The sequence below is a fragment of the Poecilia reticulata genome, linkage group LG1, assembly GCF_000633615.1.
Source record: "Poecilia reticulata strain Guanapo linkage group LG1, Guppy_female_1.0+MT, whole genome shotgun sequence".
NCBI classification, from domain to species: Eukaryota; Metazoa; Chordata; class Actinopteri; order Cyprinodontiformes; family Poeciliidae; genus Poecilia; species Poecilia reticulata.
Window position 1 is genome coordinate 13,057,093 of NC_024331.1, and position 12,442 is coordinate 13,069,534.

The following is a 12,442-nucleotide window of genomic DNA, read 5'->3' on the forward strand; positions in this document are numbered from 1 at the left end:
AGATAGATAGATAGATAGATAGATAGATAGATAGATAGATAGATAGATAGATAGATAGATAGATGTGTTTGAACTATATTTCTCTCTGACTAGTTAAGCTATAGTACTAGTTTCATTTTTTTTAAACTGAGCTACTGAAATGTATAAACTTTTCAATAATATGACTACTTTACATAGATGCACCTGTACCCACATTAGGTGCATCTATGTAAAGTAGTCATATTACTGATGTTCCCCCAGCAGTTTTTAAAGGGCTGCAGCAACCCATGGAGCTTGCTGACTCACGCTCTGGATTAACAATAGAGGTACAATCTAAAGATATAATTACGCACACTTTGTTATTTCCAATAACTAAGACACCCCCCCCCCATTGGGACACTACTCCTTGTGGAGGGCTTTCAGTGGCAGGGCCCATACTAATGCCCCAGATTTCCTCAGAAGACTATACGCACGGCTTCACCCAGTACAGTAAATGACAGCCCCTCTGTCGCGCCAACAGGCGGACACAGATGATGGGGTTGAACAGGCCAATGCCAGAGCCTGTAAATTACCCCAGTTAGGCCATGACTCGATGCAGCGCTTATAATGAGAGCCGTTCAAAAACAGAGACACAATAATATCCAGGCCCAACAATCCGGGCTGTAGAAAAACGAGAAAGATGCAGGAATAAACACGGAGCCGTGAGTCTAATTACCGACATGATCATCTGGGGCGTCCACACTCATCTCATCCTTGATGTTCCTCCTCCCTTCAAATCCCAACACAGACCAATTCAAGCGGGTTAACAGAGACGAGTCTCACGTTTTTATTTTCAAAAGCTTTCCTCCCGGTGTGCTCTCACGGACCTCCAAGCGCTATAAAACGGCGAAAGCCTGCATGTCTCACCAGCAGCGATGCTCATGTCACCGCCTATATCCTCACAGCCGAGGAGGCAGCAGAATGACTCAGAGCAGCAACGACAATCTGCGGAAGATAAATGTCTCTCACCGTGCAGCTGCCTGATGGACACCCGGCATCCGACAGATAGCTAGATAGGTGAATGTGTGTATAAAGAATATTATTCTGAGCGCTGGAGCTGCTCCAGCAAGCTCCGCTACCCAAACCCAGCTCCTTCGGCGCTTCTACGTCTTTGCCTCTCGGTGGCGCTGTGAGCTAGAATTGGGAGAGCAAATGGGATTATGTAATACCAGGCCACAGGCTGGAAATCATGAGTGAGGATGATTGTGGATGATGACTCTAGGAAATTCAGACTTATAGAACAGAGATTATAGAAAACAAATGAAAGAAAGAAAATGATGCAGCATAGCTAATTGATGCTTCGCCGATAGTGATAGTGTTAATAAATCTTGTTTTGTGCACCTTATTTTCTGGCGAAAAGATACACGTCCATATATATACGGACGTGTATATTATTCGTTTGAAAATAATACAAAACGATCTAATTTCAAATCGAGAATCTTCAACTAGACTCACTGTAATCTATATTTGCATTTAACTATTTTGCCTTTTTTTAAAAAAAACATTATTGTTATTCCTTTCTTGCTAAGCCTAAAAATTATAGGAGTGTTTTTTTTTTTTTGACGTAAAAACGTAATTCTGACACTGGGCACTAGATGGCGTCAAAGCATTGAGCTGGTCTGAAATAATCTATTTGATTTACCAGCCATGAAATGCACCAAACACAAATAAAAGACCGATAATGAAATCAGAATCATCACCGAGGTCCGACTAAATCAAAATCAATAAAACTGATGCTAAGATTATGCACTTTCCGTTTACTATTTTGTGGTCAGTCTCTTTTCAGTGACGTTAAAATCTTGTTAGATTTAGTTAATAAGAACTTATTCTCTTCAATTACTGTATTTTATGAGAAAACAGTAACTGACAAATTTGATCTGCTTTCTCTATCCAATAAAATGCTTTGAAGTTCCTAAGTAGTCAATAGAATCAATCAAATAGAGATTTTTTTTTTTCAGAAATACAATCTCTGAGTTCAGCTTTGTCGTTCAGTTGAGCATGTCAAAGTATTGATAAAAGGATAGCTCACCTCTGTTTTAAGTGACATGTAAACCTGGAGACACGGTGTCCGGTGCTATCATTATAACGCTGTCTGAGTTCTTTAGACTGTATTTAAAGGTTGTAATACACCGTGCCCTAAGTCAAGTCTCTTTTACCTTTCTGTACTTCCCTTCATTTCGTCTTCCCTTGGACATTCTTGTTCTCTGGAATTCTCTGTCAAGATCCATTTAAATCCACTAAAAATAATATTTAAAAGAATAGAAATATCAGATGGCATCCACGCTCAGAGATTAGGAGTCTGTCATGTAGAAGTATTCACTAGGAATGGTTTTACTCCACTGCTTGGCATAGTTTGGTGTAATAGTTAACACTGTTGAGGTAAAATGATCTGACCCCGCAATTCTGACAATAATCAAATCATTCGTTTGCTAAAACTGCTTATGTCTTTCAAATAAGATATTAGAGATATAAAGTTACGTTTATTGTAGAATTGAACGTAAATCTGACTCCAGACACTAGATGGCGCCAGAGCACTGAGCTGCATAGCGCATGCGACATCAAACTCAGTTGAGTGACTTCCTTAATGTCGTGCGTTTACTTATCAAACAGGCCATTGCGTCCACAAAGACATTAAGGAAAAGAAACAGGATATAATAAATCACCACAAAGGTCAGGTTGAAACAAGACAACAGAACTGCTGTCTGGACTGAATGGTTTCATTTTTTTTCACTTATGTATTAAGTGTTTGATCTTTTGTAATGCTTCCCACTAATTACCCACTAATTATTATTAAACAATGTGATTTTGTGGGTACGGATGTCTTAATGATACTACAAACAAGTTTACTTTACGACTTTTCTGTCAGCATTTGTTGAATGTTAAATGAGGAGATGTTACAATTTATCTTATTTTTTTACTTCATAAAAATGTGGTGTTTTTTTTGACATGTATATGATGTAAAACTCCTTCACAAAGCAATGGCTAATGGATGTAAGGTGACGTCTCATGTTTTGGAACTTTTTAATAAGTATGTTTGCAATAAAAATAGTTCCTTAATTGCAATCAAAAATATAAAGCCAGGTGATTCTATGCAAACTTAATGGATTTTTGACTCATAATTAAAATAGCAATAGTATTGCCTATATTGATATGGAAATATATTTAAAATAGTTTTAATGTTACTGTCATAGCTCATTCGTATTTATATTATTATTGGTGTTAATGACCACCAGCTACTCAGAAAAAAATCGCAGTATGTACAATATTTTTTATTTATTTTTACAATCTGTATATCTTCCGTTTTTATTGTAAATGCTGCTGCATACTCACTCAGTCCACACCTGCCTTTGCACCATAATAAATTACTTAATACCATTGCTCTGTCATATGCTGCAGACCTAATCTCGTTGCCCTGTGCAGTTAGATGGATTGCAGTGACAATAAATGTACTATTATTATTCTGCATATTCATTGTATTTATTTAAGCCTGCATATAAACACATTTAAACATTATACAGTCTTTAAACTGATAAAAAAAATAACAACTAAGCATATCACTAAAGAAATTCAAAGTAGTGCACTCTGAATGAGTTAGAAAAAATATATGACTGAATAAAAACGCATGATTTTTTTGTGTTAATCATTGCAAATCATTTTGTTCGTTCTGCTGGATTGTCAAAATGAAAGTAAATACATAAAATAAAATAAAACAAAAAAAGCAGAATGATTGTTTTAGAACCTACCTCTTTCTTTACGGTTTTTTGTACAATATTGGACTTGGTTGAGCCTAACAGAGGAAGCTCACTTGTCACAGCAGGAAGCAAACAAACAGGAATCAAAATAAAGTAGAAAATCTCTATCCAAGCTAATATGCAAAATAAACCATAGCCTAAATCCATATTAGGGCATTTTCTACAAATGTTCTTGTCTAAATATATTCTGATGTTGTTTTAACTTTTTCTTGTTTTGTGAAGTCTCACACTATGCTCCGTGTTTATTATTATTTTTATTTATTTTAATTTTATTTCTAACATGATGATTTTTTTTCCCACCACTTAGTTCTAACAAAACAAGAATCCGGATAGATCTGATCAAGAAATCAATAATACATGCTTGTTTCTTCTAATTAACGTTGGGACACATCTAATAGTAAAAGAAGCGTATTTCGGTATCTTTTTTTTTTTTTCCGGTGTTCGGTGTTTTTTCGCTCTGCTCTGTAATTTACATACACGCTGCATATTCACATGAGCGTAATAGCTGAGTTTGTCCTCCACTACATCCACGCTGCGCAGCCTCCCTGCTCCATGCGTCCTGTAGTGGTCCTTCCCCTCTCCCGTAGCCCAGCCCCCTTGATCTCCTTCGTCCACTGGTATGTTTGGGGTCTCTCTCTCTCTTTTCCATAGGTAGTCAATAATGAGTGTCCATTGGCTTTTATTAGGCTTGCCCCCCTGCCTCCCTCCCTCCCACTGGCCTGCTTCGCCCAGCCCATGTTTTCTATGTCTCAGTCCGTCCACCTCCTGACGTTCAAGTTCGCAGGAACGTCACGTCCGCACTTGAACTTGCAGCTCAGAGGGGGGTTTCGCCGTATACCCCCATCACTCTCTCTCTCTCTCTTTCTCTCTCCCTCTTTGGAGGAAAAAGTCATGAAGAGCTCCACACAGCCCGTCGCGCGTTACGCATCCCGCTCCGTCTGATCCGCAGCTCTGCTTCTGCTTTTTGTCCCTCTTCTGCCTTCATCCGGATGACAGACGCATCAATGAAGATTTTCTCATTTGGAGTGTACCTCGTAGGGACGGATTTCCCAATGTGAACTCAGCTGAGAAGCCCCCGCCGAACCGACCATGTCTCGCCGCAAGCAAGGCAAACCCCTGCACTTGAGCAAACGGGAGTTTTCGCGTAAGTGGGAATATTTTCGCCTCTCGGTTTTTATTCTAACCCGTGAGGGGGATCTATTAGTGGCTCTGTTTACAGACACAACTTCCTTGGATCGTTTTTATAGGTACTTGGGTTTGCGAACACACTCATTCTCACTTAGACGCAGGTCTCCATAAAAACGTGGAGCCTCCTGGGGTGAAAAAGTTCTGACTGGAACCTCCAAGCAGAGTTCGTTGTATAACGTGGTCATCAAGGTTTGTTTCGCCATTAAAGGGCATGCATTAGCTTTATGGCCAGAGACCTTTGCCTCTCTGCATGTGAAGGCAGCGCAGGCTTTAGTTGCGGACATTCGCTCACAACTTCCAGTGTGAAGCTTCCAACGTCACCCAACAACTTCAGCCTTCATTGTGATTTTTCTGACCGCAATAAAACATTTAAAGGTGTTTGCCGTAGTTTGGACACAAGGAAGTACAGTGTGGTGTTTACATACTCACATGCCAACAGCGCGGGGGGAACGGTCTGTGCCGTACGGAGAAAGAAAAAAAAAGAAGAAAGAGTGCAGTTTCCTCTTAACAGACGATGTTATTACGCAGTTCAATTTACTAGTATTGGGTTATAAAGTGTGATGAATAATAATATGTAAAGAAAAATGTCACTTCTGTGACGCGCTCTGGCTCGTCACAGAAATGCCTTTTTGCGCGCGCGCGCGCTGTGCATTGATGTGACTCGTGGATCCGCTTTTACGCGCTGCAAGATTCATGTAAGCAGTAAAATAAGTCTTATAGGCATGAATGACAGCAGGAAGGCAAGAGGCGTCTCATCAGCTCGCTCCTTGAGTATCAGTGATGACGAAGACACACACACACGCACACACACACGCTCTCACTCACACACAGGGTCCAAGTTGGTGTCGGCGATCAGGAGAGCTTGGATTTCGTTTGACTTTACTTAGGGCCATTGTTGATGTCCATGCCTCCATAACTTTCCGTCGCAATCAATTAAATGAGCTGTTCTGCTTAATGCAAAACACACACACAGTTGAAAGGTAATTGGAAGAAGGGTGTAGCCAGTTGGGGGCGCACTGTGATTGCGGTCCTATACCGTGGCTGAGGGGACGGAGGTGCGGGGTGGAGGGTGGAGGGGGGCGGGGGTCGCGTCGGGGTAGTGGGAGGGGGCACCAAGCATGAACTTCATCTGCTTCATCCGTGTCCTGCTTAACCTGGAGCTTAGAAGGGTCGCTTTTTGTTGTTGTTGTTGGTAGTATGGAAGAGGGGGGTCGGGGCCTCATCTTAAGATTTCTTATTTGAATGTTAACATTATTTATTCATGTTTTTTATTTCTCTTTTTCTACCCTTCACATCGTGCCTCCACTAAATTTCCCTCTCCCTCTAAAAAAGTGTGTAATGGCTTTAATGTGAAGATTAAAGTAGCCCCCCATCTGTCCACCTCCTTGAAGACTTTCTGCAGGCGCCCCTGATTGCTATTGTGACCAATCAGGTAGCTAATAGTTGCTTCAATTGAAGCAATTGAGAAGAATGATGGAAGCATGCCTGCTTCTGGTAAATTCATTTGAAAACGTGCTAAGAAATCCCTCCCAGCCCCCTTTGGCATTTTCAGGAAACGAGTGGAATGAAGTTATTGATCCACTGTTGTTTCAGGGAGTCACATTGGCCTAAAATGGTGAATTAAAAAAAAAAAGAAAAAAAAAGAGGCTAAATGATTTCCCTGATAATCAAACAGACGAGCTGCAGCAGCGGTCCAGTGGGACATGTTGGCCTAAACTACTTAAAATTCTGGCACAGTGAGAGATGTCTGGAAAAAAAAAAAAGGTTTTCATTTACATCACTCTTGCTTGGCTTCAAAATGAGATTATTTAGTTTGGACGAAAGAGAAATGTTTCCATCTACCCTGTCCTCACACACCTTCGCCTGCGTCCGCAGCGCAAACCGGTTTAGATAAGCCTCAGTAAAATAGGGGGCTGCATTCCTTCATCTTTTATGCAGTCGAACGTACAACTAACGGGGCCTATCTTGCATACAGTCCCTCACCACCTTCTCATCTGACCCGAAACAGAATTAGAGGTTGAAGCGGCAAGAATTCATCACATCTTATCGCAACATCCCAGTTGGGGCGCCTGATGTCGTTTACCATGTGGCTAGAATATTTCTTTTTAAATGCTCACCCTCTCCCTCCTCTCTTCTATCTGTCTCTCCCTCTCTCTCTGTCAGTACTTCAGGGACCTACTCCACATCCAACCCCTCAATGTCTAACCTTGGTTCACAAGATCCCAGCACTTTTAACGAAATGGGGTCCAATCATCTTGAACTCAAATTAGAATCTATTTTTTGATTCTCAGAGGTGTTAGGTTCATTAAAAAAGCAAGATTGGCAGCACAATAAAGAGGGTCAAGCAACTTAATCGTTTGACTGCTGCCAGCAAGCTGAACGTGTCAGTCCTTATCGAAGGGAGGCTGTGTTGCTCTTTTCTTATCTTTCCTCTTTTGCTATTTCTTTCAAAAAAATGTCACATTTACACTTTAAATCCTGACCATATTCTTTCAGATGTCTGGCAGAGTGCACTGCAGACATAGTAATTCACTTGTTGACACATTTAAAGTGATTTGGAAAAATGCTAATTTTCCTCTTAAGCTTTCTCTCGTTTTGCTGAGTCACGTTTACAAACCTCAATAGATTTTTGGATCTACAAAAACGAGGCTTTTTGATTGTTGCCCGTTCTTCTTTGGAAAATACTTCCAAGCTTAGTCAAAATGGACGTGGAGCATCGGTGAGCATCAGGTTTCAAATGTTGAACACATGATACATGACCGGACTTTGACTGTGCCATTCTAACACATGAAAATGTTCTGATCCAAATCTTCCCTTCATAGCTCTGGCTGTATAGTTAGGGTCATTTTTCTGCTGTTTTCCCACTTCAGGTCATTTGGCGCCTCTAACAGGTTTCCCTCCATCTTCCATCCACTCTGACCAGCTAAAGATTTGTTAGTGTTAGGAGTGGCAAGGTGGCCTTATTTTATATGGCCTTCTTTAGTTCCTCCTCCATCACCATTCCCTGTCAGGTTATGCAGACAGCCATGTTTTAGAAGGTTTCCAAGTTTTGCCCGAACACATTTGTTTTTTTGCTGGTCAACTGAATAGGTCTTTCTCCCCGATGTGTCCGGAGAAAGAACAGGGAGATTCTTTAATTTTGTTTGTCAGTGTTCTCCTAACAAACTGCTGAGGTCTTCGCAGAACATCTGGATTTATACTGAGATCAGAGTGCAGCTGGACAAATTAGGTCATTCTGAGGGTAACTGAGTGCGCTTGATTTTATTTAGGGCTATCATACCGAGGAGGGCAGAATACAAAGTCACGCCACACATTATTATTTGTAAATCATTTTGAAAACCATGTACTATTTTGCTTCCTCTTCACAATAATATCCTAAGAAGGTAAAGCTAAAGTGTGTAAGTTATATATAAATTATGTGTCTGTTAAAACTGTCACTGTATTGTGACAATAAAAATTGAGCTCCTCTGCCTTCTCCCAGTTCTCCTACCAACTGCGGAGATACACAGAAAAACCAGTCAGAGTCAGAAGGAGGGTCTTGGTGCTGTCAATCATGCTAGTACACATGCTGCTCACATTCTTCTCCCTACTCTGCTATGAGTCAGCTTTTTCCCCGACAGCTGAGTCTGTCATGTAAGCTCAGGTTAGTTAGCATGACCACCGATGCTAACTAACCTGACAAAAACAGTTTTCCTGGAATGGTGAGTTGTGTCTCTGCCATTAGCACTTTGAGCAGCAAGTACACGACGTTGATTGTTGATGCTGACACCCTCCTCCTGACTCTGGTTGGTTGTTTTTGATGGGTGCATTTCTTTCACATCACTGTAGCAGCTCAGGGAGGAGGTCATTTTTTTCATAGATTATGTATCTCATACTGTCATAGTGACAGTTTCAACAAATATGTAAAAAGCTGATATTTTTAAATAAACTTTACATACTTAAGTATGAATACTTTCTTATGTCACACTTTACCTGCAGTTTTGCTTCTTCAGTTACCAACATTATCTGTTTTGTCTGCTTATCCAGCTGAGCCACCCTCAGGTGTTTTAGCCGAAGACGACTCTCAGGACTCCCCCAGGCTGGGTGTGGCTGACGACGAGCCCCTGAAAGGGGATCCGGACCTGCTCACCTGCGGCCAGTGCCACACCCGCTTCCCCCTGGCCGACATCCTGCTGTTCATCGAGCACAAACGGAGGCAGTGCCACGGCAGCCTCTGCTTGGACAAACCTCTGGACAGGCCGCCATCCTCGCCGCTTGCCTCGCCTCTCTCCACATCCTCGTCTCACTCTCGAAGCCAGCAGCAGCAGCACCACCCACGGAGAGCACGTCACCCGGTGGAGGTGGCCATACAGGTGTCGTCCCTGGACGAGGATTGTTTATCTGCGCCCTTGCAAGGAATAATCCCCAAGCAGGAGAATGTCACAGGTAAACACACTGGTAGCTTGAGCTGGGCACCTTGACAGAGTCCGCAGCTTCACACAGAGTCTGCTCCAGAGGAAGACAAACATGACCTGGGATTTGCTTGGTTTGCTTCTTGTAATTGGGATGTTTGAAAATCGGCACAAGCGGGGAGGAAAACGCGTCTCTTGCTACTTTTTACGAGCTGCAAAAGTTTCCCCAGCTGTGTCACGAAACTAAATGAAGACCAGATACCCTGAGAATGAAGGAAGCGTTTGGAGATGATGAAAAAGACACAAATGTAGTCAGACAAAGGGACAAATCCTGAGAGGGGGAGCTTATAGGCTGAAAGAAGAGATGAGTTTCTGTCGGTTTGTCCTGCATCACAGATGTGCTCGAATCCCGGCGACAGATATCCTCTCTCATGTGGCGCTCTGCGATGTATCTCCATCTCTTACTGGCTTATTACACTGTCATAGAGTATCTCTCTTACCCTCAAATATGTGCCTGCAGAAGCTCACTCCGGTTCTAAAATTAAAAAGCGATGGAGAAGAATGTAATTATCTGTCAGCGAAGAAGTGTTTATTTGAGGAACTCTACAGCCACTAATTGTCAGTGTTTTTCTTGATTTGAAGTAATTAAGGACTTCTTAAGCCGGCTAGTTGGTTTGCTGGGTGTCCACGGGGGCTAAATGAGGCTGCAGTGAAAACACGAGTTGCTGTGCAAACAAGCATGCGTCCCTCATGGCTGGTTTTTCTTACACAGCGGGCTTTGATTTCAACCAGTGCATTCAGACGTTTTCCCCTTCCCTTTAACGGGGGCCGATAGCGCGTGCCAGATTGTGCCGATTGTCCGACTAGTTGTCATTTATTTGATGCCAGTGGAGGCTAAACGCGGGGAGGGCGCTCCGGCGTTCTGCTCTCCTGTTCGCCGTTGGACAGCAAACGCAGAAGGCCTTTTTGGTGGAGAGCTACTGTCAGTCAGCCCTCCCCCCTGTGACACAGGATGACCACTGTTTGTTCGTTAACAGTTTGTTAAACATCTGTGTGTACACGCACACACACACACACGCACGCACGCACACACGCACACACACACACAGACACGTCTGACATGCCTTTTGGCGTTGTCAGCTGTTCAAACATGCATTTCTTTGCTCATTTAGATCTTCATGCAGTGGAGTTCACATGATATCATAAGGTCGCTGGCATTGTGAACAGAGCTTTATTTATGGGACTTATAAAGTATTTGGACTTTGTGTAACAGCAGAGCCTGTCCAAGGCCACACAGGGCCCAATACTAAATTTTATTTAGGGATGGCTTCAGCGTACCTCATTTATATCATCTAAGTTTAATTGTCGTTACAATATAGCTGGGATCATTGCTTCGTTTTACAACAGCAAAGTAATATAATTCATTTAAATGTATAGCATTTTTTTTCAGTTCAGCTTAGCTAAAATTTATAGTTGTACAGTTCTCCCCTCCCTCACCTGCTGCTGCACACTGCCAGTCTGCTGGCTGAAAGAAGGCTTATTTACTTAGACTAAAAACAGTATTGCTGTGGAAACCTAAGGAGATCAATCTGTTACTCTTATTATGGCTGTAAAAGGTCTGATAGGCAGCCCAAATGCATGCTGGGTATCAGAACAAATAGCCCTACTCATGATTATTAGCTTTTTGTACTCTGAGTGTTACTTTCAAATAATTTTAAGAGTAAGAATCAGACTGTATATTTTAGCTCCAGCAGGAATAATTATTGTTTTTCTATTTTTAATAAATCATCTTGTCATTTTTTGTTATTTTCATGGTGATAACATGATACTGTAAAAATCTTGCATCGCCCCCATGACATTTACTTTTGACATTTAAGTATCATGAGGATAGATAGAGCATAAAAACCAGTTTGTCTGCTTCTAAAAGAAAAAGAAAAATATCTTCCTCGCTGAAGTTACACTGATATGCATTTTGGATATAAAGTGGGACACCACCGACGTCGTGCTTGTGTAAAAATAAAAAAATGTAAACCTGATTTTTTGAGAATGTTAGCGCTTTTAGGGTCTTCCGTTCCTCGTAAGCTCATACTTTCATCTGGCTCTGAGTGACCTGTCAGGATTAGCTTGAGTTCATTTTTAGAGGGGTACGTCTGCATCAGCTTCTTTAGTTTATTGCATTTCACGTAAAAAGAAAAAAAAAATGCGGATCAGAAAATAAATAAAGCCATAGAAACATTTTGGGTCAAGCAGAAAATGTGTGCAGAACAGACAGCAGATGCATATAAGCCGATCCCCTCTGCTGCCGCCTCCACCTCCACCACCTCTGCTTTCTGCATCCTAGATTGATGGATGAAGACTGGCAGTGCCAGTGAGCCACCTCGCGCTCCATATGCTTGCTGCCATGTTCTTTCACCCCTTCTCGGTTAGAGTCTGACACCGAGCTGAGGCATCTCAATGCATACTGTTCCTACACTTGCTTCATTCTCACTCCATTCCAGGAGAGTGCATAATATGCTGCAGCCCTGCACTCGAAAGTGGCCCCTTGTGCTCATCACCCTCCTCCTGACCTGTCATTTGACACAGATAGATTTCCATATGGACAGCAGTTTATAAACGCGATGGCGCTTGGTTTAGGCTGAGAAAGGAGGCTGCTAGACTCAGAGGGTGCCGACACCCAGGGGAYGACTGAACCTGAAGGTGGGGGATGTAGGGTGAGGGCAGGACGGGAAGTCGGAATGAGGGGCCTCATTCTGCAATGGACCTGGAGCCCGAGAGGGGCTGTGCCTTTCCGTCTCTGTCTGGGGGACAGCTGAGGCTGTCTGGGAGTCCTCTGACTGCAGCTGGGGCCGGGGCCTGCTGTCTAAAGCTGCGGGCCGTTAGCTGAGGGCAAAGCAGCCTGCACGCTGTCATTTGCATGATAAACAATTTAAGATATGCATAGGGACATCGAAGCTTGTCTGCAGATTATGGATGGCCCAGAAAGAAAGCAGATGATGGTTTCTCAACTTGAGATATGTTAGTGCTGAATGGAAGCAACCAGGATAGCAACCGTATTAAAGAAGGGATAAGGATTAAATTAACTTTACTCTCATA

General features: G+C 42.4%; 2 protein-coding genes across 7 annotated transcripts in view; one reads left to right on the forward strand and one right to left on the reverse strand.

The window, feature by feature from the left end:
- The window catches only part of cep170ab (centrosomal protein 170Ab), a 19,366-nt gene extending 18,240 nt beyond the window's left edge, over nucleotides 1-1,126 (reverse strand). For 4 of the 6 annotated variants that reach the window (XM_008409366.2, XM_017303923.1, XM_017303920.1 and 1 more), the window contains exon 1: nucleotides 988-1,126. The gene's annotated coding sequence lies outside the window, so the exon portion shown is untranslated. Of the gene's footprint in view, nucleotides 1-694; nucleotides 749-801; nucleotides 945-987 lie in introns of those variants that run through there. The other 2 variants (XM_017303917.1, XM_017303909.1) reach the window with 2 other exon arrangements.
- Nucleotides 1,127-3,718: 2,592 nt separating this feature from the next.
- The window catches only part of LOC103464936 (B-cell lymphoma/leukemia 11A-like), a 40,416-nt gene continuing 31,692 nt past the window's right edge, over nucleotides 3,719-12,442 (forward strand). The window contains exons 1-2 of the mRNA XM_008409354.2: nucleotides 3,719-4,914; nucleotides 8,985-9,383. Coding sequence (XP_008407576.1) covers nucleotides 4,860-4,914; nucleotides 8,985-9,383 — 454 coding nt within the window. The 5' untranslated portion in view covers nucleotides 3,719-4,859. The remainder of the gene's footprint in view (nucleotides 4,915-8,984; nucleotides 9,384-12,442) is intronic.